Genomic DNA, 24,223 nt, shown 5'->3' on the forward strand with positions numbered 1-24,223 from the left:
CACAAAAAATGATTCTACAAAAATTGTGGGTAATTCCAGAAAAGCACAGCAAGTATCCATCACCATTGGAAGACTAGAACAAATCAGCAAAGCAGATTGGAGAAAAAAAGGAACATGCCAGAAGAAAGAAAGGCTTAAACATTGAGAAAGATTTTAAAATAACAGAAACAAATGTTAGAAGTGATCTTTTTTAATACTACCGGGTATTTACTAGTAGCACCACTTACATGTGTAAGCCAAGTGGAAGCTTAGCACAGCTAATGATTTTTTCTTTAAAAAAAAAAAGTCAGATTACAACAAGCATAAAAAGGGATAAAATGCAGTCATAGCTCCTTTAATGACATCAATACACCATTTCTGGTATTTCAGCTCATTAAAGACTTTTTTTTTTAAAGTGTAGTACCCAGCCTCAAAAAAGTGTTTCTTTCTGCTATACAATAAATTCCAACATGGCAACTAGGCAGACTTTGGTCTTCTGAATTCATTGTGAAATGACCCTGAGCGAATATTATAGTGTAGAGATTAAGATAACATGCAGAAAAAAGCATCTTAGTAATAATGGACCTCTTCTTCTGAATGAAAAAAGTGCAATTCTATGGAAATCAAGAGCCAGTTGCATATTAGAAGCATTAAAATAAGACCCCATCTAAAATCACAGGACATGAACAAAAATTATTTTCATTTAAAAGTAATTGGATGACAATTTTCAAAAAATGTATCTTCTCAAAAAAAAAATCCTTCAGAGGGTCACAACTTGGAGTAGAAAGATCTAAATCCAGTCTGATAGATGTTTCCAGTATTTTCCAACAATTATTTGAAACCTGCTCAAAACATTTATTGAAAGGCACCTCTAGCTATGCCTATATAAAACTTTCCGATGAGATATTACATAGGTCAATACTTATCTTTAATCTTTACTTCTCTTTTCCAATACTTTTCTCATCACCAGAACATGTGACTCAGCAAATTGAGAGGGATGAATGGGGACTAATCAGGTTTCTTTTCCTCCATCTATCCAGCAGTGCTCAAAGCAGGTGATTTATGAAGGAATTGGAAGGCCACAGTTTATGGAGGGGCATGTCCTTGATCGGGTGATTCACAAGTTGTGGATCTACACTAAAAAATCTGAATCCTATGGTCCATTTGACTGATCAGAAAGCACATTAAAATAAAATCTGCACAAAGACATTAAAAACAACAAGAAAAATCACAAGATCAAATTCTGATGTTGATAGTTGGCAGGGATTTATTTTTATTTTCTCACATAAGAGAACTGGAACACTCTCTGTACATATATATATATACACAAAGCTTGTTTGCATCAGGTCAAAAGCAAGGAACGTTGGGAATCGTATTGAATTTATATAGAGAAAAAGCAATGCAGAAAAACAGAAAGAGTGACTTTACAGTGTTGTCCTAAACCACAAATGGATCATGACCAGCTTCTGAACAAAAGAAATAGAAAACAAAAATAAAACACAAACTAAAAAAACCTGGAAGCCAACAGCTAAATGGCTTTCCCTTGGGATAATATGTCAGCATCAAGAACAACACACAAAAATGATTAACATGTAATACATCTAATGAAATTTTAGAGGGCTACATAAACTTGGGGAGGGGCTGCACTGGAATAATATAAAAGATAAATGTCTGTCTGTCTCAAAAAGACATCAGCGAGATCTAATTCAATGAGAACGCATTACGGTAATCAGCATATGGCAAATTTATATTTCTGACAGCAGTGTATGCTCAGGTGATCACAGAGAATTCCTATCCAGACAACATCACCTCCCTTTGCATCTACTGAAACTCAACCCTCAATGGACGCTGGAAATCCAGTGGAATTTGCACATTATCATAAATGAGAAATGTGTACTCCTAAATCTACAGCAATAAAGTGAGTCACAGGAGTGTTCTAGTTTTACACCCAAAAACAGTTTATCAATGATTGGCCAAATTAAAAACTGAATACCACTGAATTGTGGGCGAGAGAGATAAGAAATGGGGTATTTTTACTTGTGAACTTAAACCAGGATATATCATGGCAAAGGAGATTTTTATTCTATTTATTTATACACTGAGAGCTAAACTCTACCACCATCAGTGCAGCCCTATAATAAATAACTCTATTATAAGTTGGATATAGAGGGAAAGCATTGAAGCATGACCCTGTAAGTAAAGACATATCTTCTGAATGGAAGAAACCGTCAATATTAAACTCAAGCAGCCAGGGATTTCCTTTTTTGTTGTTGTTAAAAACACTGCCATTGTGTCTTATGAAAGATGCTACGGTCTCTTTGTTTCAATTGTTTTTTGCCCCAGCTAACATGCATCAATACAGGCGGGGGAAAACATTTCTTCAATATGTCAAATAAGGTACTGAAATATGAAACAGGGATACACACATATATATAAACAAAAATAAAAAATAAGCTAGATATGAAGTTTGTTCTGGGATAGAGAGCGTACCAATGGTTGGAGTAAAGGTTCTCTTGTTCTTTTTTTCCCAATCACCCTTTCTTTTCCAAGTGCATGGTGCCAAAACACTCATTCTGTACGCAGAATTATATGGATCCCTGAATCTGTGAATACTGGTCCACTCATCTCACCAGTCCTCAGCGCAAAGGAGGCATCTTCGAAAGGTTTCTGCATTTGACCTGTCAGACAAAAAAACAGTTTTCAAGTGAAAAGTGACAGCCATTTCAAGAATATCTAGAATTAATTCCAAGCATGAACATCTAGAAGTAGCAAATGTTGTCCTCACTGGTTCCAGCGCAACAGAAAAAAAGCCAAAGGCAATCCTATAAAAGTAGACCTTGATTTACATCCACAATTGAATCTAAAATTTCCATTGCTAAGCAAGGCAGTTGTTAAATGAGTTTTGCTCCATTTTACACAGTTGTTAAGTGAATCACTACAGCCGTTAAGTTAGTAACACAGTCATTAAGTGAACCTGGCTTCCCCATTGACTTTGCTTGTCGGAAGGTCGAAAAAGACAATCACGTGACCCCAGGATACTGCAACCATCATAAATACATGCCAGCTGCCAAGTATCCAAATTTTGACCATGTGAATCTTGTAATGATTGTGTGAAAAACAATCATACGTTACTTTTCTTAGTGTTGCTATAACTTTGAATGGTTACTAAATGAATAGTTGTAAGTTGAGGACTACTTGTAGTAGCTATGAGCACACAAAAATCTGTAATGTAGGATTCTGTATTCGTAGACCGGAGCTCTATGCATTTATGACCAGAGTATAAGTATTTGACGATATATTAGATGATCTTACTGAAAAATATCACCCAAATATTAATTCTATTTCAGAGCTAGATAAATATAGGCATTTTCCTTTCTAGTAGTGAGTACTTTTACAGTGATAAAATGTTAGTTAAGGACCCAGATTTGTGCACATATTTTCTAATATTTGGAACAACTGGGATTAAAATGGCAGGCTGTCCCTTCTCTGATACATTCTCCATGGACACATTCCCTGGAGATTGCCCACCATTTCTAATGCAGAGGAGCAGAGAAAATACATCACAACCTACAAGCCCGGTCAAGCTCAAATGAGCTTGAACTAATGTTAATACCTAGAGTACGTGCATGTTTTGACTACAGAAACCTGAAACACTCTTATCGTATCTTATTTGCACTTTCTTGGCTGCCCAATCTACCCTCATGATTTGCAATCAGGATGGGTCTGCACGTGTAGAACCAAGCAGCAGGGTGGCATATTTCACTTTAATATTACATAGGGGGGAGTTCCACTTTCCAATGCTTTCTCCCCATATCAGACAATCTACAAAAGCAAACTACAACAGATAAAAGATTCTAGCCCAGGGATCTTCAAACCTGACCCTTTTATGACTCGTGGACTTCAACTCCCAGAATTCCTCAGCCAGGTATGCTGGCTGAGGAATTCTGGGAATTGAAGTCCACAAGTCATAAAAGGGCCAAGTTTGAAGACCCCTGGGCTAGCCTAATCTTGCTGTGCTGTTTCTAATCTTTAGCAATAAAGAGGTAACTGTAGGGTCTCTTCAAAACTTACTGCCAAGTTGTAATTTTTAAAATGATAAAAGGAAAAGAGCATGTTGCAAGGGGGGAAAAATCATATAAATTTGGTTTAATTAATTTTAATGACATTTACATTTTAATCCATTCCACCACATCTTTTACCTGATCCTGCCAGGTTTTAGAGAGTAGCCCTAAGTGATCACTCAAAGACCAAATGAAGCCATCAGGTAGCACTTGCTAAATTCAAGCTAGCAATACAGGGCAGGGAATGTCCTTGAGGGACAGGATGAAGAGCCACTATCAAGGCAAACAGCCTGATGAAAAAAGATCTGTTCAGAGCAAAATGTAGTCTGAATAAACATATCAAACCCTTTCCTAGTTCTCATGATGTTAAAAGAAGAGAGGAAGCACATTCACACCTGCAAAGATTGATGTCAGCCCTTCAAGGTAGACCAGACTAGGAAACCAATATCATTATAGAACAATATTACTTTGTTATACATTGCTGTAGAACAGAATTTTGCAAGTCCAAATATGCTTTCCCCCTCCTTCCCTTTATCTTCCTGAGAACTAGGGACCAACTACTTAAGCTAACAGAGTAAGTATTTCTATATCCCAATCATAAAGCTGATCCTAAATATTAAGCTACAAAGACAACATTCCCTGCTGGGTAGATAGACTGTATTTTTAAGCTTACCCTAAACTAGTTACCTTAACCAGTGATTCAAGAGATTCAGGAGACAGACAGGAGAGGAAGTCTCTCAACCTCGGCTAATTTGAATTGGCCCCAGACTGAGTAACAAATGAGAGCAGGGGAGATTGGTCCAAAATATTAACAACTTGAAAATGGCTTACATTCCTGGAACCAGCTATCCTTGTTTGATGAGGCCAGATCTGGTCCCCTGCTTCCTTTCTTTCCCAACTGACTATAGCAGAACCATTCTGCAGAAGCAGCTCATGACAGCCCAGGGAATGTGTTTTGAAAACTATAGGAAAAAAACAACACCTGGGAGAAAGGCAGTTACTAAACTGCTGCGACCCATCAAAAAACTAATGGGATCAGCATCCAATTTACAGGGATTCAAAGGTTTGCCTTGCCCTAATCAAAATACTGACTCTTTTAACTGGCATTTACTTCCCTTCAAGACTTGAGTATGAGCTTCCGGTACAGAGCGACAGCGATGGCAGCTATCCTCTAGCCGTCCAGCTGGGAAAGTGTTAGAGCCGCATCAGCTGGCCCGCGGCTCGGAATTCCCTTCCCAGGCAAAGGGAAGGGACAGAGAGTACAAGAGTAGAGGTAGAACCCCTGAACCCTCTCTGGATTTAATTCTAGAGGGGGTAAAAGGAGTGTTCCCTCGGAGCTCTTGTTGTCTCCGCCTCCCAGCTGTTTTTGCTTCCTAGGAAGCAAAAGAAACTGCCGCTTCTATCTCCGTGCTTATAGAGAGTTGGTGAGTAATTCCTAAAAAACCGGACAGAGCAGTTTAAAGGATTTTTTCTTATATAATTTAGGTGTTTATTTTTTTATTTAGTCTTGATTATTTCTCCTTTTTCTTTTTATTACTGTGGAGAAGGAATTAAGATGGCGTTTTGAAAGTGACGGAGTTTTTTTTTCCTTTGTCTTTTGTTTTACTTTCTCCTTTTAAGGACTGGACTTTACTTTTGCTTTTGGTATTGAATTCTCTTTTTTGATTTTTTTTTCTTGGTCTTTTTTCTCTGGATTTTCAAGGATTATAGTGTTTTTGCTGCCTCTTTTAAAAGTAAAAATTTTTCTCTTTCCCCCTCATCTTTTTTGGGGGGGGGAAAGGGAAGTGAGAACTGTGTCATTTAAAATGGCTTCAAAGAGACAGCCGCCTTCTACAACATCCAAGGTGATTTCCTCTCCTATAACTTCTACTGCACAACCACAACAACAACTTAAACATGCACCACCGGCACAGCCACCACCCTCCCCTCCTTTGCCTGGACTTTCAGCACAAGAGGTTAGAGGTATAATGGGAGAGGCTGTAGCTCAAATGAGAGAGGAAATGAAGCAATTTTCTACACAGCTTAAATCAGAAATTAAATCTGACTTCAAAGAAGAAATAAGTGGGATAAAGGATCAATTGGAAAATAACAATAATATTTTGCGACAAGATATACTTGCAGCAGTCTCAGGTTTGGCTACAGTGGTGGTTAAGCTGGATGCAAGACTCGAGGAAGTTGAAGATAAAGTTGATTCCTTTGATGATAAAATTCAAGATGTGGAAAGGAAGGTGGAGACTTCACAAGAAGATATTCTGATGTTTCAGTATAGGCAGATGGAATATGCCTTGAGGATTAGAGGCCTCAAGGAAGATATGAATCAAGATCTGATGGAGGTGGTCCTTACTGATTTGGCTGTGGTTTTGGATATGGATAAAGGAGAATTACGCAGAGAAGTTGAAAAAGTGTACAGGCTTAACTCTTGGATTGCTAAGCAGAAGAATTTGCCTAGAGATGTGGTGATTTATTTTACGAAGAAGTCTCTGCGTAATGAGATCATACAAGCCTTTTATAATAAAAGATTTCAGATAGCTGCCCAAGATGTCATCATACTAAAGGAAATCCCATCAAAAATTTTAAGAATCAGGAAAGATTTTGCTTTCTTAGCTAATGAGCTTAAAGCTAGATCGATGCCATTTAGATGGGAAATCCCGATGGGTATTGTTTTGAGCCATGCGGGGACACGTTATAGATTGAATACGGTTGATAAAGCTAGAGAATTCTATACTTCAGTCCTAGGTGCAGGCTCAACTTTACCTGTTCAGAAATCCCTGAGTGGCAAAGAGGCGGAGCAGCAGTCTGAGGCATTAGGTTTGGTTTCTGCTGGGATGCTGCAAGCTGAAGGGCAACGCCAGACGGAGGTTAAAGAGCAGAGAATGACTCGTGCAGCTTATAAACGTAAAGAGAAGGAGCAACGTAAGAAAGAGGCCAAAGAGATTTCTCCTGGAAATGTATCACCGCCGGTGGGAGGAGCAAGACCCAAGAGTCATGCAACACATGTTGCAATTTCAGATCTCCAAGGTGTCTTCTCCAGGCTGCGGGCCAAGGGAGATGGCAAAGTTTTTGACCTGGAATGTTAATGGATTGAATTCTCCTCAGAAAAGGAAAAAAATCTTTTATTATTTGAAGCAACGTAATAATGATGTTATTTGCTTACAGGAAACTCATATTTTACTTAAGGATCAGAAATATTTAGTTAATGCCCGTCTGGGATCTCACTTCATATCTTCTGCTCCCGGGAAGAAGGGGGGAGTTGTTATCTATGTTAAGCAAAATCTACCAGTTTGTCTGGTGGAGTCTGACCCCCAAGGGAGATATGTGATGGTTGAATTGGGCTTATATGGTAAGAAAGTACTTATAGTGGGATTATATGCACCAAATCAGCAACAGGAACAATTTTATAGACTCTTACATGAAAAAATAAATTTGCTGGACTACAGATCCGTGGTACTAATGGGGGATTGGAACGGTGTCTTAGATGTACAAAGGGACAAAAAAGGTTCCTCTCCTCTTCTTAAGCAGGCAAAATTACCTAAAGCCTTTTTTGATATGAAAGAGGACTGGGAATTACGGGACTATTGGCGGGAATGTAATCAAGAGGAGAAAGACTTTACCTTCTTTTCAGATAGACACCAATCCTTCTCAAGAATTGACTTCTTCTTGATTACAACGGACTTATATAATAGAGTAAAGAATGTCAAGATTTTCCCTAGGTCTTTGACGGATCATAGTCCAGTCTGGATGGAGTTGACTCAAGAAAAAGAGGAGAGAAGATCCTGGAGGGTGAATGAGAATTTATTTAGACAAGAAAAAAATGTTCAGAAACTAAAGGAATGTTTAAAGGATTATTTTGCTTTGAATATGTATAAGGGGACTTCAATGTCAATGGTATGGGATGCAGGGAAAGCATTTATGCATGGGATTTTGATAAAAATGAATAATTGTCATAAGCAAAAACAGATTCAGAAACGTAAAGAATTGGAAGATGAAATTAAATTAAAAGAAAAGTCTATGATTTTAAATCCTTCTGATGAAAGTACTAAAGAATCCTTAAAGTTGTTAAGAACACAATTTAATATGTTGTTAGCAGATCAAGCTGCAACCAATTTATTGTTTATGAAACAAAATACATTCTGTAATGCTAACAAGCCAGGGAGATGGCTGGCTTATCAATTGAGAAAGAAACAGAGACAGAGAACAATAGATAAAATAAATTACAAGGGTAAATTAGTTTCTCAGAAGGAACTGATTAAGAAATCTTTTTTGGATTATTATTAAAAATTATATAAATCTACTAATGTGCAAATTTTAGAGATAAATAAATATCTAAGCGAGGTTAGTTTCCCTAAATTGACAGAGGATCAGAAACATGAAGTTAATGGTTTAATTACTAAGGAGGAAATTTCGCTAGCAATTCAACAATTGAAACCAGGGAAAGCACCGGGTACGGATGGGTTAACAGCTGTTTATTATAAAGCTTTATTGGAGGAGATGATTCAACCATTAGGTGATCTTTTCAATGGCATTTTACAGGGTCAAGAGATTCCTCCCTCATGGCGTACTGCTTTTATATCATTGATTCCAAAGGAAGATCAAGATCTTACTTTACCAAAGAATTATAGGCCTATATCTCTTTTAAATGTGGATTATAAGATATTTGTAAAAATCTTAGTAAATAGGCTTATGAGGGTGGTGCACCACCTTGTGCATAAAGATCAATCTGGGTTCATAACTGGAAGGTACATGAAAAATAATGTCAGACAAATTATTAATTTATTAGAATATTTAGATAAAAATAACCAAGTTCCTGCAGGGCTGATATTTTTAGATGCTGAAAAAGCCTTTGATCAATTGAATTGGCATTTTATGTTAAGAGTAATGGAAGAGATGAATTTTGGTGAAAAGATATTGCAAGCTCTTATGGTAATATATCAAAAACAAACGGCACAACTTATCGTTAATGGAGGCTTGTCAGAGGTTTTTACAATAGAGAAAGGTACTAGACAGGGTTGTCCATTATCACCGTTGCTGTTTGTCTTAACACTGGAAATACTGTTGATCAAAATTCGAGAGTCGCAGGAAATTAAAGGAATAGAAGTTAATAAAAAAGAGTATAAGTTAAGAGCTTTTGCGGATGACTTGGTTATTACTTTGTCGCAACCTACTTATTCTGTAGTAAAATTATTACAGTTGATTCATAATTATGGTTTGGTTTCGGGTTTTAAGATTAATGTTAATAAGACTAAAATTTTACCTAAAAATATGACTAGTCGGGAGAAGCAGACTTTGGTTAATTTGACGGGTTTTGAAATTGTTAATAAGGTAAAATATTTGGGGGTGATGGCACCTTGATCCACAAAAAATGTCTTTTATGTACCCTGACTTACAACCTAAATGTTGGAGATGTGGTTGTATGGATGCTACTTATTATCATATTTGGTGGTCGTGCAGAGAGATAAAAGCATTCTGGATTAAGATATGGTGGAATATCCAGAGAATTTTTAAAAGGAGGGTAAAATTTACTCCACAATTATTTTTGTTAGGTATAGTTATTGATTGTGATACAAAGGAGGTTATATTGATGTTAAATTTGATTACAGCTGCGAGGCTGTTAGTAGGACAATATTGGAAGAAGGAATCTTTGCCTACATTGCAGGAATGGTTTCTTAAAGTGTCTCATTTGGCGGAAATGGCAAAGATTTCGGCTTTCTTAAAGGGTCAAACGCAAGAGAAATTTCTTGCTGTTTGGGATAAATGGATAAAATTCATACAATTTAAATTTGATATAAAAAATACTATATAGTTTTTTCATAATTTTTAACTATATATATATATATATATATATTCTATTTTATATTCTTTTTTTTATAAATATAAATTTTTTTAACTTTTTTTAATTAAGCCTATATTCTGCTCTGGGAGGCCCTGGGGGGGGAAGGGGGGGTTTGGGTAGGGGTGGGGGAAGGGGGGTTTTGTTGGGTAATGTTTGTTTTTATTTGTATATGTTGTTTTTTGTTTTTGTATTGTCTTTTATTTTCTGTAAAATTTATAAAACTTTTTAATAAAAAAAAAAAAAAGACTTGAGTATCAGATCCAAGGACAGAAAGAAAAAGAAGAGATGTTCTTTGCATTGTGCATGCAATTCCTGGTGACTTGTATGTCTGAGAGATTAGAAGAATTTATTATTTACTTGTGGCTTTCAATCCATCTGCAACTTTTTTATAATTATGACTCTAAACTTCTTCCAGGACTAACCATAATGGCTTCAGCCTATTATTTCCCCCAAAGTTTTAGCTCATAAAATAACTAGAAGGGGAAAGGGAGAGATTTAAAGTTGTCATCTTACTGGCAACAGAATGGGGGGGGGGGCGGAAATCACACAAGTAAAATATTTCTCTTTTGAACTGAGCTTGAAAATGAACAAGGTCCAAAAATGGGATCTCTTTTTTAACCAAGGCATCAAAGCTTGTGCATATGGGTGCAAATGCATGCACACACATGTCTGTTCAATGCTCTACATCAGGGGTGTCAAACTGCCAGCCTGCCAGCTGGATGCATCATGGCGAAACCGCACCCACCCCTTTGCCAGCGATGGAAAAAAAGTCGAGATACATCGGGACACGTTGCAAGTTTGACACCCCTGCTCTACATGCTACCATTGCAATCCTAGTTTTGATCATTCTTGCACAATAACAGTATGAATGGTCTGACCACAACAACGTAATTCACTGCTATAAGGTTTCTTTTTTGAAAAGAAAAAAATAGCAAGACTGGTTTAAAAATACAGGATGCCTTAAATTGAATCACCACCACAACAAAAAAGCAAGCATAATTAAACCATTCAAGTAAATTACTTAAATTGTTTCTCATTTCATAACTGAGTTTATAATTATTTGCAATTAAGTATTCAATTTTTTAAAATGCACATATTTCCAAAAGAAATGTGGATACTAATTAACAACTATAATAAGATATGCTACTTTGCCTTAAATAATTGGATTTCTCCATGCAGCTGTGTAGGACATGATAATTTATAACCTTTAAATAAATGTTGATTTGGATTTCTTCTCAACCCAAAAGTTCTTAATTCCTGAATCGGGGGGAGGGGGGGGAAACCCTCTCAGATCCCTCAGCCAGAATTTAATAAAACAGGAAAACTCAATTGCTCTTGATTTGTTTAAAAGACTAAATGAGAATGCTTTTTCATTTTTCACATTTCTAAACATATCCAGGATTCATAATGGAAGCAAATTGTGGTTAGTAATCCCATCAAATGAGTACAAGAAGATAGAAAGTGGTATCACAGAAGACCTGCTTGTGCTCCTAGTTCCATCTAGTGGACAACAAAATTCCAGCAGTACCATTGCTACTGCATCGTTGGACCTGTCTCATCGAAATTCTCTTCTTCAGTAAGTCACCCAAGACCATTGCTGAAGTGACAGTTTCCAAATGAGACCCAACTACCAGTCACTGGCAGCCAATGACGAATAGCTTTTTCATTACTTTGCAATCCAAAATGCAATCATCTTTTCTTCCGAGAAATATTTGACTCAGGAAGGAATTGCTGCCTCTGAACAATAAGGCAGAACTTGTGAAGATAAAGGGCAATAATAGTGTCTTCATGCAAACCAAGAACTTATTCCCAGGAAAATAAAGTTTCTGACCAAAGTTAGCAACTTCATTTTTTTCCCCCTTCCAGTTACGCATAAACGCTAACTATGAGGGACAAGGCATATTATTTTAAGAAGGAACTCAGGTCTTAGATGATAAACAGTAGCTATGCTAATTATTTCACTTGTCTTGCAAATTCATGTTCTATATAGCGATATGAATTTACATACTTGTTTCTTTAAAATTTCTTTTAAAAAAAGAGTCTTATGAGAGTATTATTAAATATTTTTCTTTAAATTTATTCTGCCGCTACTGATGGATTCTATTTGGAACCTCTATTTTGGGACCACTTGAAGACCACATGTGTTCCAAATGCTTCTCATCATCCTTGGAATATATACAAATATATTATTAGAGGCTCATTAATAATATATACAAATATATTATTAGAGGCTCATACAAATATATTATTAGAGGCTCATACAAATATATTATTAGAGGCTCAAACCCTGCCATAAAATTGCTCGTAATATCAATAAGGCCTTCTTCAGGTCCTCTGCAAGCCACCATAACCTCTACCATATCAAAATCCCATAACACGCTCAACTGTGTGGAATATTCACATGTAATGAGGGTTACCGAATGCTATACATGTATTGAGATGCTAATGCTTTTACAGAATTTATATGGAAAAAATGGATACGTTTTGGTGGATTGCTTAAAGCTTCGTCTATCAAGTCAGTCTCCTGAGTTGGAACATATCTGCTTGTTTTAAAAATATAAGATGCTATGTTTTTTTTTTACTGTAATATGACACCCACAAACATAACTGCTGATTTCTCTAATGTTATGTGTTGAATGCTGCTATAAACCAAGGTCACCCAATGGAAAGCAGCAGCATCCAGCTCACACAGCCAGGGACTACCAAAACTATTTATTTGAATACTATTGGGCACTAACTAATAGCCATGAGGGGATGGGAAGACAGGAGAAAAGTTAACCAGATGCTTTGGGCGTGAAAATCCAGATTCGGGTTTACTACACTATAACCACTTGGCTTTAATTGTACTTTCACTAACCATGAGTTCGAGAGTCTTTTTTTCTTAATTAACCAAGGTGGAACAGCTGACACAGAGTCAGATGATATAAACAGCACAAAAGCACATGAAATACATAGATGCCTATATTCAAAATACAAAGCTTTTCTTTCTGGAAATACTGTTAAGGTCAATCAGTATAACGATTTCAGTTTTGTATTGGTCAAGGCATCCAGGTACATTGACCTTTATATATGAGAAAAAACAATTTCAGGCTCTGACAATTTGATGGATATTGGTTGGAGGATATTTCTAGCATCTGGTGCAGACTATGATTTAATCATAATTAATTAAATTAGTTAAACTCTAACACTAAATTATGCCATTATTTTCAAGTAGCTCACTTTGACATGATGATTGGGTTAAGTTGGTAGCAAACCTGGACAGAGCTTATACTCTGCATCGAGAGATGCCAATTGCAGAGAGAAACTATAAGGCACATATTTTTCTCTCTGCAATTTCTGATCCACTAGAGCCAGGGACTCAGGCCAACTAAATTAGCAGATTACAATACAACTAATATACTTTATTTATACATATAGTTAATTATTTTCATTACAAATTTTAAACAGTTTATATATTATCTGCATTGTGCTCATTAGCGTATACTCTCCTAACAGCATATATGTTTGAATTCAGGTTCAAGAAGTTGCACAAAAGAATGATCAGCCATTAAGGGGAACAATGCCTCATACCAGATATTTTGTGAGCAAGCCCAATGCAAGTTCTCACAATTCAGAGTCCCAGCTCAAACAACTGCTTCCCCTTGTTCTACATGAAAACCTATATGGTTTGATTCTCAAGCTCTTCTAAAGAATTTTATTTTTGTAGCAAATATTCAAGATACAAACTTAATGAGTCTAATGATAAAGATGCCCTATCAAAGAATGAATTGTTTCCTTTCAACAGCTCCTTGATTCTGCACTTGCCACAGCAGCCCACTCATTCAGAGTTCTCCTATTTATTTCTACTGGAAGGTATGCGTAGGCAATGTATCATCCCATACTACCTTGTCTACAAACTGGTGACATCATGTTCTATACTCAGCTTCTTGAAATTTCCAGTTTCAAAGAAAAGGAGATTTCTAGTTTTTAAAACAAGAATCATACAAGCAGCAGCTAGTGAAATTCAGAAGTTTACAGCCAGATCAAGTCTGGCAAAATGGGAGAACTTCAGCACATGAGATACAGTGTTATTCCTTCTCAAATGAAGAAAACAGGCAGAATAGATGATACAAAATTAATATCTGCTAGTGCAATGAATTAGCAGCAGTTTAGTAGCAGAATTCCAGTGATCTTGGTAAACAAGTCGACATCTCAATATATGAATCTGCTTCGTATGTATCTCTATTCTAGAACTTTCCAGATCACAGGCATGGAAAGGCCCTTCCCAACACCTGCTAAAAGCAACTCTCGTTCGCTGTCACTGAGCTTCAGCATCTTTTATTTTCAAGCAAAAAGAAATACTATCTCATGAAAGTCAGGAGAGACAAAGCAAGAGAAACATTGCTAGGCCTTTTCTATTGGCACTGTATATTTTTAAAACAAGCAGATATATCCCATGATTAGGAGACTGATTGATAGATGAAATCTTTTACTATTTTTCTATAAACTTTTTTTTCAAGCCTAAAGGATATCTGATTTCAGGATTTTTAAGACAATGGCTCAGAAATGGGTGTAATTTCCTAGGTAGCATACCTGAGGGCAAAGACAGATTATCCATAGTGTTTCAAGGTGCATTATGCTATGCCCAAGGCTAGGAAAACTAACCTAATGGGAAAAAAACAGCCTTTACGTGATAAATTGCTTAAAAGGAAAGTATCCATCAATATAAATACATAGTAGGAACTGGAGGGAGATAATGATTCGGCTGGGCTGACAAGAGCAGGCAGAAAGGTTTATCTCAGGGGTCTTCAAACTTGGTCCTTTTATGACTTGTGGACTTCAACTCCCAGAATTCCTCAGCCAGATTTATCATATGCAATGATGCACGCAAGCAATGCAAACATACATGCAAACAATGCAGCATCCTCACCTATTATGGCTCAGAATACTTTTTATTAAATGCTGCCATTATTTTGACCCAAAGCAGAATCCAAGACGCATGATAGACTCCATTTCTCAAAGATCCTTTTCTTTCAGTTTGAACAAGGCACATAACATATTCAGTAACATCGACCTACTCACCTCTTCCAAAAGTACCCAGGTCTCCCCCTGCCTTGGCTGAGCTGCAGTCACTGAACTGGGATGCTAAGGACTCAAAATCTTCCTCCCCAGATTTAATCTTCTGGATGTAGCCTGCAGAGAACAGGGAGTAAAAAGAGTCGAGAATCAGAGGTCTGCTATGGAAAGAGAATACTTCTAATTACACAGTTAGCTAAGATTACTTAGATGTTACTGTTAATCCTACGTCTAGATAACCACAGGGTTTTCTTTTCATTTTTTAAGAAGGAAAGATCCACAAAACTGTATTATCTTTTTTTACAAAACCAGTATTTCCATATAGGAAGCTCTGTAACATAAAACACAGACCTAACGTTGCTTATTTTCTAGAATACTTGTTGTTTTTTGTGTATGGGAATTCAAAAGGTTAGGGGCAAGGGGAACCATTATCTTATATTTGAAGTGGCTGAATCTGGATAAGTTTCGCTGTGGATGCCAACCTCCCTTCTAAACCATTCTCTTTCTGTTGCTATACTGTACATATACTATCCTAAACTGCCTGCAAGTCATTTATTCCTAAAATACCCTATCCAAACCCACTTCTTCTTATATTGTTGTTGTTTTGCTAAAAACAAGCCCTCTGTAGTGCAATTCAATCTTCTCCTATTTCATCTTCTCCTATCTGGCTTGGTTTTTGCAGGACAACTGTATTTTTTTAAATAAAAAAAGCTGAAAAGCACCATGTGTAAAAGTTACCCATGTATGTCTAATTACTTTCTGGTAGTTTTCTATAAGCAGGAATTATCTACTTGTAGCAAATAGCACTACCATTTACTGTGCAATGGAAGACAGCCAAAATAAGTGAGCCCCCATTCACTAATTTTAGTGAGAAGTTATAATCAAGAGGAGCTCTGTTGGGCATTCTCTCTTCCCAAATACAATCACTGTTAAACAATGTGAAAGTGAACATAGATTTTACTGCCCTTCCATCCCCATCTTCAGTGCTTCACTTTTACCTGTTTGGGGGACTGAACAGGGAGTCTTCTATAATTAAGTTGGCTTTTGGTGCAATTTAAAACCTGGAAAATCTTACTTACATAATGATAAATTGAGGGGGAGGGAATCTACCTGTTGTTTTGTTACAGCTAATTAGGTTTTATAAATATTAAATCTAAGTTCTTGCAGTTATGCTTTAAACTGTTCTCAACTTACCTTTATAGCAATGTAATTTGCTTTAATTTCATGAGAACGTTTTCTTTGATCATTCCCTTGCCTCACTCCCTGATGTACACACTTGTGTCTACTGGCGTCTTGCCTCCCATATAAATAAAAGCAATTTGCTTTGCAGTTTAAGAGACATCTTTTCAAAAACCATAATTGCAAAGCAGCAATTATTCATTCTTCGGGCTTCTGGTCTTGTATTTGTCGTACAGTATGTTCCTTTGGTTATTTAAAAATTGCTTATATTTCCATACGGCCATTACATTACTTGTAAAACATGTGTAAATGTGTTCCGTATTTGTATTCTGTTCAAAGTGCTTAAGAGTTTTATAATTTTATCTCCATGCTAAGTTTGCACTTGGTTAGGCTGTTGAGTCTGCAAGCAGCCAAAGGGTACTCAATGAGTCTTGAGGCTGCACTGGGATTTGAATCTAGATCAGGGGTGTCAAACTCAATTTCATTGAGGGCCGCATCAGCATTGCGGTTGCCCTCAGGGGGCCGGGTGGGTGTGGCCTACTGGGTGGACGTGGATGGAGTAGGTGTGGCCTACTGGGTGAGTGTGGCCATCTCTACACCGTTTGCCTCAAGGGCGCCTGTGGGGGCCTGGGCAGGAGTGGGACAGATCTGAGGGTCTCTGGCAAAAGGGGGTGGGACCAGGGCAAGTGCCAAGGCATGGGCCATTGGAGGAGCCTCACTGTTCCTCTCAAGCCATGCTGGGGGGGGGGCTTACGGAGCTAAGACTGAATGCGTTTCAGCATAGATGGCCACCACAAAATTGCACATTGGCTCCTGGCTGGCCTGGGCCAGGGCAAGGCAGAGGGGGCCATTCCCTCACTGTTTCCAGGATGGCTTCGCGGGCCACATGAAACCACTTTGCGGGCCGCATCCAGCCCCCGAGCCTTGTGTTTGACATGTCTGATCTAGATCTTCCAAATCCAAGTCTAACATGTAAGTCGTTTCAGTTGTTATATTCTGATACATTCTGTTTCCCCAGTAGTCACTAACAGCATTTTTTTTTTTATTGAAATTTTTCAAAAATTTTACAAATAAACATCCCCCCCTCCCAAACCACCCCACCCTCCCCCCCCCGACTTCCCAGAACTGAATATAGGATTATTTAACAAATTTTAAAAAATAACGTTTACAATTTATAAGATAATTAATAAAAATAATAAAGGTCATAATAATAATATATATAATGATATATATAATAACAATATGCATAACATAAGCTTTAAAATGAATAATATATACTAAAAAAGAAAGAAAAAAAAAGAAAAAAAAGGGAAAAGAAAAGAGAGAAAGAAAAAAGAAAAAAGTAGACGAAAAATAAAACATATATATAAAAAAAATATATATAAGTAATAATACGTAAAGAAAAAAAAGAAGAAAGAAAGAAGGAAAAAACAATCATTACAAGTTATAAAAAAGCTAAATGGTATTTTTCCATATCCAAATTATATTGTATGAAATTTATCCATTTTTCCCATACTGCAAAAAATTTCTCTTGAGATTGCTCCTTTAAAAAAGCCGAAATCTTTGCCATTTCTGCCAGATACGAAACTTTGTGAAACCACTCTTGCAAAGTAGGCAAGGATTCCTTCTTCCAATATTGCCCTATTAACAGCCTAGCGGCTGTAATCAAATTTAACATCAATATAACCTCCTTAGCATCACAATCAGTAACAATACCTAGCAAAAATAATTGCGGAGTAAATTTTACCCTCCGTTTAAAAATTCTTTGGATATTCCACCATATCTTAATCCAAAAAGCTTTTATATGCTTACACGTCCACCAAGTATGATAATAAGTAGCATCCAAATGTCCACATCTCCAGCATTTCGGCTGCAGATTAGGGTACATAATAGACATTTTCTTTGGATCAAGGTGCCATCTATAAAACATCTTATAAAAATTCTCTCTTAAATTTTGCGCTTGTGTGAATTTAACATTTCTTATCCAAATAAGTTCCCAGGTATCCATTGAAATCGTTTCACCAATATTCTGTGCCCATTTAATCATACAATCTTTAACTAATTCAGGTTCTGAGTCCAATTCCACTAAAACCCCATAAACTCTCTTAATATGGGTTGGCCTTTGATCTCTTACTTGTTTTAAAAGAGCTTCATCTTCTCTAAGCCAGCCCATTTTACAATCCATCTTCCATCTATCCACTATTTGTCTGTATTGGAACCATGAATAAGTTAAATTTTCATGCGTTAATTCTTCCAAAGATTTTAACTGCCAATCTTGGCCATCCCATCTAAGTAACTGTGCATAAGAGACCATATCCATATTAACCCCTTTCCTTATGCCTTCTATGGCATGCCGAGGTATAGCCCATAATGGTATTTTGAAGTCACTTTTATAATACTTTCTCCACACTCTAAGCAAAGAGATTCTTATAATATGAGACTTAAAAACCCAATCCACTTTTTTATTAAATATTAAATAGGCATGCCATCCAAAAAGTAAGTCCCAACCTTCCAAATGAAGTATTTCTATATTTGTTAAATTCACCCAGTCGCTGATCAATGTTAATACTACAGCATCATAATACAATTTCATATTTGGTACCTTGAGTCCTCCTCTCTCACGAAAATCTTGCATTATTTTAAGTTTCACCCTTGGTTTTTTCCCTGCCCAAACAAATTTATTAATACCTTTTTGCCATTCATCTAAATTACGTTCATTCTTTAAAATAGGTAACATTTGAAACAAAAAAATAAACTTTGGCAGGACATTCATTTTGATAACTGCAATTCTACCCATAAGGGATAACTGTAGATTGTTCCAGTTTTTTAAATCCTTCTGTACCTCCATCCACAGCTTTTCATAATTATTTTTATACAGTTTTGCATTAGAAGCAGATAATGTGACCCCCAAATATTTTACCTTATCAACAATTTCAAAATCTGTTAAGTTAACTAAAACCTGTTTATCACCATTAGTCATATTTTTAGCTAATATTTTGGTCTTATTATTATTAATTTTAAAACCAGAAACACATCCATATTGTTGAATCAATTGTAATAATTTTACCACCGAACAGGTAGGTTGAGACAGAGTAACAACCAAGTCATCTGCAAAGGCTCTTAATTTATATTCTTTTTTATTAATTTCTATTCCTTTTATTTCTTGAGACTCCCGAATTTTAATCAACAAAATTTCCAATGTTAAAACAAACAATAACGGAGATAACGGGCATCCCTGTCTTGTTCCTTTTTCTATTACAAAAGCCTCTGACAAACCCCCATTTACAATAAGTTGAGCAGTCTGTTTTTGATATATATTAGATAATACTTGTAATATATTTTGTCCAAAATTCATCTCCTTAATTAAACATAACATAAACTGCCAATTCACTTGGTCAAAGGCTTTTTCAGCATCCAAAAATATCAGGCCTGCAGAGACTTGGTTATTCTTTTCTAGATACTCTAATAAGTTAATAATTTGTCTAACATTATTTTTCATATACCTTCCAGTTATAAAACCCGATTGATCCTTATGTATAAACTGCTGCAAGATCCCCATAAACCTATTAGCTAAAATTTTTGCAAAGATTTTATAATCCACGTTTAAAAGAGATATAGGCCTGTAATTTTTAGGCAATGTAAGATCCTGATTATCTTTTGGAATCAATGATATAAATGCATTACGCCAAGATGGAGGGATCTCTAAACCCTGTAATAAGTTATTAAACAATTCACACAATGGTTGAGTCATCTCTTCTACTAAAGTTTTGTAATAGATAGATGTCAACCCATCCGTACCCGGCGCTTTGCCCAATTTCAATTGTTTAATAGCTGTAACAATTTCTTCTTTAGTAATTAAGCCATTAATCTCTTTTTCCTGATCTTCTGTTAATTTAGGAAAGTTAACTTTACCTAAATAATTGTTTATATCTGTAGTTTGAATATTAGCACTCTTATATAATTTTTAATAGTATTCTAAAAAGGATTTCTTAATCAATTCTTTCTGATAAACCAATTTACCATTATAATTTATTTTATCTATATTCCTCTGTTTCTGTTTCTTTCTTAACTGATAAGCCAGCCATCTCCCTGGTTTATTAGCATTACAAAATATATTTTGTTTCATAAATAATAAATTGGTTGCAGCTTGATCAGCCATCAACATGTTAAATTGTGTTTTTAACAGTTTTAAAGCTCCTTTCACCTTTTCGTCTAAAGGATTTGAAATTAAAAGTTTCTCTTTTAATTTAATCTCCTCTTCTAAATCTTTACGTTTCTGAGTCTGTTTCTGTCTATGCAAGTTATTCATTTTTATCAAGATACCACGCATAAAAGCTTTACTTGCATCCCACACCATTGACATTGATGTTCCCTTATTCATATTTAAAGCAAAATATTCCTTTAAACATTCCTTTAATTTATGAACATTTTTTTCTTGTTTGAATAAATTCTCATTCACCCTCCAGGATCTCCTGTCTTCTTTCTCAGCAAACAGTTCCATCCATACTGGACTATGGTCAGACAATGTCCTAGGAAAAATTTTTACATTCTTCACCCTGTTGTATAAGTCTGTTGTAATCAAAAAGAAATCAATTCTTGAAAGAGATTGGTGTCTGTCTGAGAAGAAGGTAAAGTCCCTTTCTTCTTGATTACGTTCACGCCAATAGTCCCTCAATTCCCAATCTTCTTTCATGTCAAAGAAGGCTTTAGGTAGTTTAGCCTGTTTAAAAAAGGTAGAAGAGCCTTTTTTGTCCTTTTGTATGTCTAAGACACCATTCCAGTCTCCCATTAAAATCACAGATCTATAGTCCAACAAAGTTATTTTCTGATGTAGCAACCTATAGAATTGCTCCTGTTGCTGGTTTGGTGCATACAACCCCACAATAAGAATTTTCTTGCCATATAAACCAAGTTCAAGCATAACATATCTTCCATGAGGATCTGATTCTAACAGGGTAGCAGATAAGTTCTGTTTAACATAAATTACCACACCCCCTTTTTTCCCAGGGGCGGGAGATACAAAATGAGATCCCAAACGAGGATTGTTTAAGTATTTTTGATCTTTAGATGTAATATGAGTTTCTTGCAAACAAATAACATCATTGTTGTGTTGTTTCAAATAATGGTAGATTTTTTTTCTCTTTTGAGGAATATTTAATCCATTAACATTCCAGGTCAGGAGCTTTGCCATCTCCCTTGGCCTTAAGCCTGGAGAAGATCCCCTCAAATTCTGCTACTGAAGAATATGTTGCAGAGCTTTTGGGTCTTGCTCCTCCCACCGGCACTGAAACAATTTGCTGAGTAGATTCTTTGATTTCTTTTTCTTTTTTCTGTTGTTCTTTTTCTTTACGTTTGTGTGCTGCACGGGTCATTCTCTGTTCTTTAACCTCTGCTTGAGACATCCATACCACCTGTCCAGCAGTCATCGCACCTGTATCTTCAGATTTCTGTTCCATCTCTTTATCACTCAGGACTTTGTGCATCATGGGCAAAGGTGAGCCTGCACCCAGGACCGTTTTATAAAATTCCTTAGCTTTAGCAACTGTATTAAGTCTATAACGTGTCCCCGCATGGCTCAAAACAATGCCCATCGGAATCTCCCATCTAAATGGCATTTGTCTTGCTTTAAGTTCATTTGCTAGAAAAGCAAAATCTTTTCTGCTTCTTAAAATTTTAGGTGGAATTTCCTTTAAAATAATAATATCTTGAGCAGCAATCTGGAATCTTTTATTGTAAAAAGTTTGCAGAATCTGATTTCGCAAGGATTTCTTAGCAAAATATATCACCACATCTCTAGGCAGATTCCTCTGTTTTGCAATCCAAGAATTAACTCTATAAATTCTTTCCACTTCCCCACGTAACTCATCTTTGTCTATATTCAAAATAACAGCCAAATCATTAATCACCATTTCCATCAGATCTTGAGTTTTATCTTCTTTCAGGCCCCTTATTCTCAAAGCATATTCCATCTGTCTATACTGGAACATAAGAATATCATCTTGTGAAGTTTCCACTTTTTTCTCCATATCTTGGAATTTATAGTCCAAAAGTTCTACTGTTTCTTCAATTTCCTCCACTCTAGAGTCCAGCTTCACAACCACTGAGGCCACTCCAGATAAAGCTAGAAGTATATCATCCCTCAATATAGTATTATTCTGTTCTAAAAGCTCCTTCATCTCTTTCTTCATTTCTTCCTTGCTTTCAGATTTATTCTGTTCCAAAAGTTGCTTCATTTCCTCCCTAAACTGTGACACAGCACTTACCATTATTTCTTTAATGTCTTGTGCTGATGTGCCAGATGGGGAGGTGAGGGTGGAGTAGTTTTAGGTTGCTGCACTGAGGGTATTATTTTAAGTTGTTGTTGCACAGTAGAGGTAGCAGGAGAAGAAGTTACCTTAGGAGCTGTAGTAGCTGGTTGTCGTTTTGAAGCCATTTCAATTTATCTTTCTTTCTTCATAAAAATACCAATAAAAAGTAAATAGTCCAAAAGTTAAAAATAAGGTAAAATAGGATAAAATGGAGTCAATTTAAAAGCTCCCAAAAGATAAAGAAAAACTTAAAAAGGAAAGCAGTATTAAACAACAATTCAGCCAGTCCGTCTTTCAAAAGAAAAAAAAACTTTCAAAACGCCATTTTACTTTCACTCTCACTTTTCCGCCCGAGAAAAAAAAAAAAGGAAAGCTCAAAAAATAAGAAAAAATCAACACATGCTAAATAAACTAAATAGACTAAAAAAAAAAATAAAATAAAATAAAACTAAACTATAAATAAAATCCTTTAAACAGTTCTGTCCGGTTTAAGATTACTCACGGTTACTTTAAATACGGAGATGGTAGCGGCGTTTCGCTTTGTTTCCAAAGAAACAAAGACAGCTGAGAGGCGGAGAAGGCAATGAACTCCGAGGGAGCACTCTTTCTACCCCCCTAAAATAAAAATCCAGGGAGGGTTAAGAGGTTCTACCTCTATTCATGCGATCTCTACCCCTTCCCTTCGCCCGGGAAGGGGATTGCGAGCCGCGGGCCAGCTGATGAACGCTGTGCTCCGCGGATCTGACACCATCTCAGGAGGACGGCTACAAAGTAGCCGCCATTTCCACCGCTTTAACCACTGGAAGTCCCACTAACAGCATTTCTAATAACACCCAGATCCCAATGAGGAAATGTGAAATCTCTCTTTACTACTGTTATAATCAGGACAATGATGGTTGGCTGAAACTAAAACAGAATATACAGTATGTGGAGACTCAAGAGAGTCTGAACAGAAATGCCTATGCTTACTTTGTATGCATCACAGTTAAGGAACAGAATCAATGCTCAGCTCAACTCTACAACTATTTGCACATGCTGCTACTCTTTAATATATTATGGATTACACTTACTGGAAACTGGGCAATTCTCCTTCTGTCCTTCAGAAGTATTGAGAATACAACTTTCAGAATTCACAGCCTGTATGACTTAATGTTGTCTGCGTACACCTGGAGAAGCTGCTCTAACCCTATCTATTTATAACAACAAAAACCTGCTTTCATGGCAGCCCAGTCAGGAGGAACTGTACGATAGAGGGTCCAGTACCTCTTTAATGGCACTGCTTAAGCATTACTGTGTTACTTGCAAGACAATTGAGCAGATGTTACCTACAGATGTACACTGAATAAATTTATGGATCTATACTGAAAACCAAGATCAAAATGAACAGTTTTCTACAAAGACTAGCTAAGCATTCAAGCAGGATTTGCAACTGAGCATTCCAGAAATACATTTCTGATTTCTCTCCTGCAGTGAGATGCGTTTATGCAGAGTAACAGCACCTGCCTAGAAAGCAAATGACACTTTGGCGTTTGTCGTTTGTCCAAGAACTGTTGTTTTGGAAGGGATGGGGGGTAGTTAGTAACTATCAATTCACCTAAATAAAATGAGCAGCAACTCAGAGCCCTCTGCTGCAGAAAATGAGATCTAATTCTGAAGAATCAGATTTTGTATTCTTGCATGCACTCTATTTTCCTACGAGTATTTATATAAATACAAATTACCTATTTACTGATCCAACAGGTACACCAAATCCCATGTATGGCCACTGTCCCATGCTGGTCTCTGGACAATCTGGGGTAGATAATTGTCCC

At 36.4% G+C, this 24,223-nt stretch overlaps 1 protein-coding gene across 2 annotated transcripts in view; it reads right to left on the bottom strand.

Moving 5' to 3' along the window:
- Positions 1-1,220: 1,220 nt before the first annotated feature.
- PIN1 (peptidylprolyl cis/trans isomerase, NIMA-interacting 1) overlaps positions 1,221-24,223 on the bottom strand; it is a 51,200-nt gene continuing 28,197 nt past the window's right edge. For both annotated transcript variants that reach the window (XM_039350346.1, XM_039350347.1), the window contains exons 3-4: positions 14,932-15,042; positions 1,221-2,657 (exon numbers count right to left, since the gene is read on the bottom strand). In XM_039350346.1, coding sequence (XP_039206280.1) covers positions 2,548-2,657; positions 14,932-15,042 — 221 coding nt within the window. In that variant the 3' untranslated portion in view covers positions 1,221-2,547. The remainder of the gene's footprint in view (positions 2,658-14,931; positions 15,043-24,223) is intronic.

This window comes from Crotalus tigris, unplaced genomic scaffold (genome assembly GCF_016545835.1).
Source record: "Crotalus tigris isolate CLP2741 ecotype Arizona unplaced genomic scaffold, ASM1654583v1 scf7180000018323.1251302, whole genome shotgun sequence".
NCBI classification, from domain to species: domain Eukaryota; kingdom Metazoa; phylum Chordata; class Lepidosauria; order Squamata; family Viperidae; genus Crotalus; species Crotalus tigris.